General features: G+C 38.8%; 1 protein-coding gene across 1 annotated transcript in view; it reads left to right on the forward strand.

Moving 5' to 3' along the window:
• Positions 1-2,345, forward strand: part of ANP32B (acidic nuclear phosphoprotein 32 family member B) — a gene marked incomplete at its 5' end in the record, with an annotated part of 21,891 nt that extends 19,546 nt beyond the window's left edge. Inside the window, 2 exons of the mRNA XM_034664176.1 lie at positions 814-883; positions 1,894-2,345. Of these exons, the coding sequence (XP_034520067.1) occupies positions 814-883; positions 1,894-1,961 (138 nt within the window). The remainder of the gene's footprint in view (positions 1-813; positions 884-1,893) is intronic.
• Between the last annotated feature and the right edge of the window lie 1,641 nt (positions 2,346-3,986).

Raw genomic sequence — 3,986 nt, forward strand, 5'->3', positions numbered from 1 at the left:
AAAAAAAAAAAAAAAGAAAAAGGAAAGAAAGGGCTTCTGTGAAAGTAGTAAACTTGTAAATAGACTAATAGTTTGATTGATTTAATTCTTACCCCCTTTTAGTAAATACTAAGCGGAATGCTTACAGAATGCTAATTAGACACAGTGCTTGGCTCTGCGGGATGTTTTGACCCTTTAACTTATTGGGAGGAGGTAATGAGTTGAGTGTCCTTTCCATAGGGTGAGAAAACTGGAGGTGTTGAGAGCTGATGGTATGTCTGTCCCTTGGTTGTGTTGAAGGGAAGGATATGTTTACCAAGTCTGAGCTTGTTCTCGTATGTTCAGCCTAATTCAATAAATACATCCTATGCCTGTTGTTTTAAAGAGTTGGGGATGCAGAGCTAAACAGGAATGTGGTCCTGTCCTAAAAGAGCAAGTAGTCTAGTTTATGGGATGCCCAGTGGTACAGTATCTCTGAGGAGCTGAATGCCATGGCAGGACAGGAGAAGGGAGTGACTTGACTCTGACAAACCTCAAGGAAATTGTGAAAACAGACAAAGAAAATGAGAAGTCATCAAAAAGCACATTTCTTTGTAGTACAAAAAAGTAAGGCTGTAGTAAGTAAAGTAAATGCTTACTTCTGAAAGCAGTTTTTAAAGAAAATTTTAATTTAGGCTTATTCAGAAAAATGAACAGATTTTGGGACATTAAAATAGGTAAAGATAATATTAAAAGTTTTCTCCTTGATGAATTGTTACATTTATTGGCAAATTATCTTTTTCTCTACTTCTCAAGTTGGCAAATTAATAGCACTCGCTGTGTACTGTTCTTTAGGAAGAAGAATTTGGACACGACGGAGAAGTTGATGAAGATGAAGACGATGAGGATGAAGACGAGGATGAAGGTGGGTCTAACTCGTGCACTTAGGTCCCTCTCAGTTAAGAATCACACGGAAATGTCCATTAATTTCTAATTGGAAACTACAGAGAACAAAATAAAATTCCCTTTGCGCCGGTGGCCTTCACAGGGGCTTGTAAGCGCTGTCAGTGCGGCTGTGCGGGGCAAGACCCCTGCCGCGCAGCAGTAACACCTGCGTGCAGGCCAGAGGCTGCCCTCAGTCCCACGCTTCAAGTGTGTTTTTAGACCCCATCGTTTGGATTACTGCCACACGTGAGATTTCTGGTCTGGGAATTCTTTCAGTAAAGTCTTAATAACTGGATCATAACTTTTGCAGAATGTATAAATAGCACCTTCCCAACTTTATCACTGTTATTTCTTTTCCCTACCACAACCAAAATCAATGAAACCTCTGTTTATTTGTTAATCACTGGAAGTATAGATTCTCACCTGTGTGGGTTTCAGAGTACCAAATTGTTTGCTCTGCTTTCCATTGGTTCATGCTTTCTCTGTGTCTGCTGTCTGTGCCAGGCACTGCCTAATTTAATTTACACTGAGTACAATAGGTAGGGCTCAGTACCTGCCTTTAGGGAACTTTTAGGAACATCCTGCACTTTCAGGTAATTTCATTGACACAGCCATGAATTTGTACTTGCTGGAAAAAGCAGGATGATATCTAGGTATTCTTGGCTCAAATACCTAAGGATTCTAAGAAATACCTTTTGAGTTAATACTCACTTTTACAATGTGAGTCAAAGACAGCAAATTAAAATGGAGAAAACTGGGTTAACTTTGCTAACATTTTAGATGCTGTTGTGCATTTTGCCCTTCTTCCTTCAGTGGTTGCTATTTATGCTTTTTAGTTAATACCTCTTAAAATCATCATCCTACCAACCTAATCAAGTTTACATTTTTTAAATCACCTAATCGTCAAAAGTTCGTTGTTGTTACCTCCATTAGCAATAACAGGCAAATACCTTTCCGATTTTCTCAAAGTGAATTTTTGTTATTGTGCAGAGGAGGAAGAAAGTGGGAAAGGTGAAAAGAGGAAGAGAGAAACAGACGATGAAGGAGAAGATGATTAAGACCCCAAATAACTTGCAAAGAAAGAACTGTTCAGTATTGGTTGGACTGCTCATATGGATTTGGTAGCTGTTTAAAAAAAAAAAAAAGTAGCTGTGATACAAACCCCAGGACACCCACCCACCCAAAGAGCCAAAGAATAGTTCCTGTGACATTCCACCTTCCTCCATTTAGCCCCTCTTGGAAATTCACCACCAAGCTTGGGGACTTCACCCCAACAAAATTGTAAGCATTGTTAGGTTTTCGTGTCAGACTTGCTGTAGCGTGGAGAGTTGTGATTGGTGAGCCGGTCATCTGTGGCTACCAGTTACATCAAGACTGTAACAGCATTTTTACTTTCTGTACAACAAAGAAGCTTTGTAAATAAAATCTTAACATTTTGGGTCTGTTTTTTCATGCTTTTCTTTTCTTTTTAATGAAATTTTTTTACATTAGGACATTTTATGTGTCAACTGCCAAAAAAGTATTTTTAAGACTTTAAGTGAAATAAACACTTTCCTCTTTGGTAAAGCCTAGTTTGTATGCTTACATTTTTAAATTAGACTTTAATTGTAAGCTCATGTTAAAACACTAAAGAACTGGTTTCTCTGATATTTTTATGGTAATGGTTGTTGAGAGGAAATGCACAAGTGTATAGGATCTTTGAACACTTAAATCTGATTCTCATTTCTCTACTGTGGGAGTAGACTTTAAAAAAAAAAATTTGAAACTCAGTGCTCTGGAGTCCCTGAAAGCCAAAAAAAAATGTTAGATTCAATTAATAGATGAATTAAGAAAAAAAGGATAGTATAAAGGAAAAGCCTTACACTGGGTTCTGGGAGATCCTAATTCTAATTCTGCCTCTGCCACTGATTTCCTGTGTGACCTTACATTGACCTCTAGATCACCTCCCAGTCTAAAATTGAGGGGGTGTGACCAAATGGCTTCTGAAGTCTCTTGTAGCACTGATGGTCTGTGACCCTCAGTGACAGGAAGGTCTAAAGAAAAAAATGGGCTTTGCATCAGGGCTGAAACATATAGGGTTTGACTGACAAGTGAACAGAGTATGGTTTGTTATCAAGACAGGCGTGCTAAGGAGAAATGACATGTGAAAAGCCTCACCAAGGAACCGGGTAGGCACTGCCCAAGGTCAGCTCGGCTTTTGCAGAAGATGGAAATTTTCTCTATTCTTAAAGGGATTTGGGGGAGGGGTAAGATGTTCTGTAGTCTGTGTGTTCAGTGGCTCAGCCATTTAATAGATGCGTGACTTTGTTGTCAATATTTTTTGTAGTAGAAGGTTGAGGATTGTTTTAGTAAATCTTAAGCTATAAGCCACTGGAATGAGTAGGGTTTTTAGTGTTAAAGATTGAAAGATTGAGTATTGTTTAAGATAAATATATATATATATATATATAAAGATTTAGTAGTGTTAAAGATCGGAATCTAATTTGAATTTGTGTCTAGAAAAGTTATGTAGTGTTAATGGCGCCCCCAGATCGTGTACTTTAAAACAGGAAGTCTCTAGGCTTTAAAGTGGAATTTGCTTTTTGCAAAGGAAATTCCAAAAAATTAAATTTGATTTCTGGTTTAACGGCTACTGTGTTTTCCTCAGCCACAAGGCCTTTGCCGTTTGGCAGATCTTCGATACATTATGAAGCAGTTTCTTCTGTAACTGGGTTTTGCATGTATTGCCAGATATCAAACAGTGACTTTGGACGATTGTCTTCCTGCCTTTTGATGTTTATAGAACTTTCCAGTATCTAACCAAGAGCCTGGGCTGGGACAGAGACAAGCCAGCTATTGGGTGCTCACAGTAACTAGTAGGAAAGAGAAGACAGGCAGGAGTGATACTTATTAGGACCTGGAATTAGAAGTCCATTAAGGGTTAGGGGAATTCAGAGGCTGGAAAAGGGGCATTCAACCAGGAGGATTGGGGGTGACTCCTAGGAAGGAAAATATTTGAGCTGCACATGCAGCCAGTACAGGTTTCAGAATAAAATAGGGTTTAAAATAAGAATGGGGGAAGGAGGGAGGAGCATGACTGAGCT

The sequence above is a fragment of the Ailuropoda melanoleuca genome, chromosome 7 (assembly GCF_002007445.2).
Source record: "Ailuropoda melanoleuca isolate Jingjing chromosome 7, ASM200744v2, whole genome shotgun sequence".
NCBI lineage: Eukaryota > Metazoa > Chordata > Mammalia > Carnivora > Ursidae > Ailuropoda > Ailuropoda melanoleuca.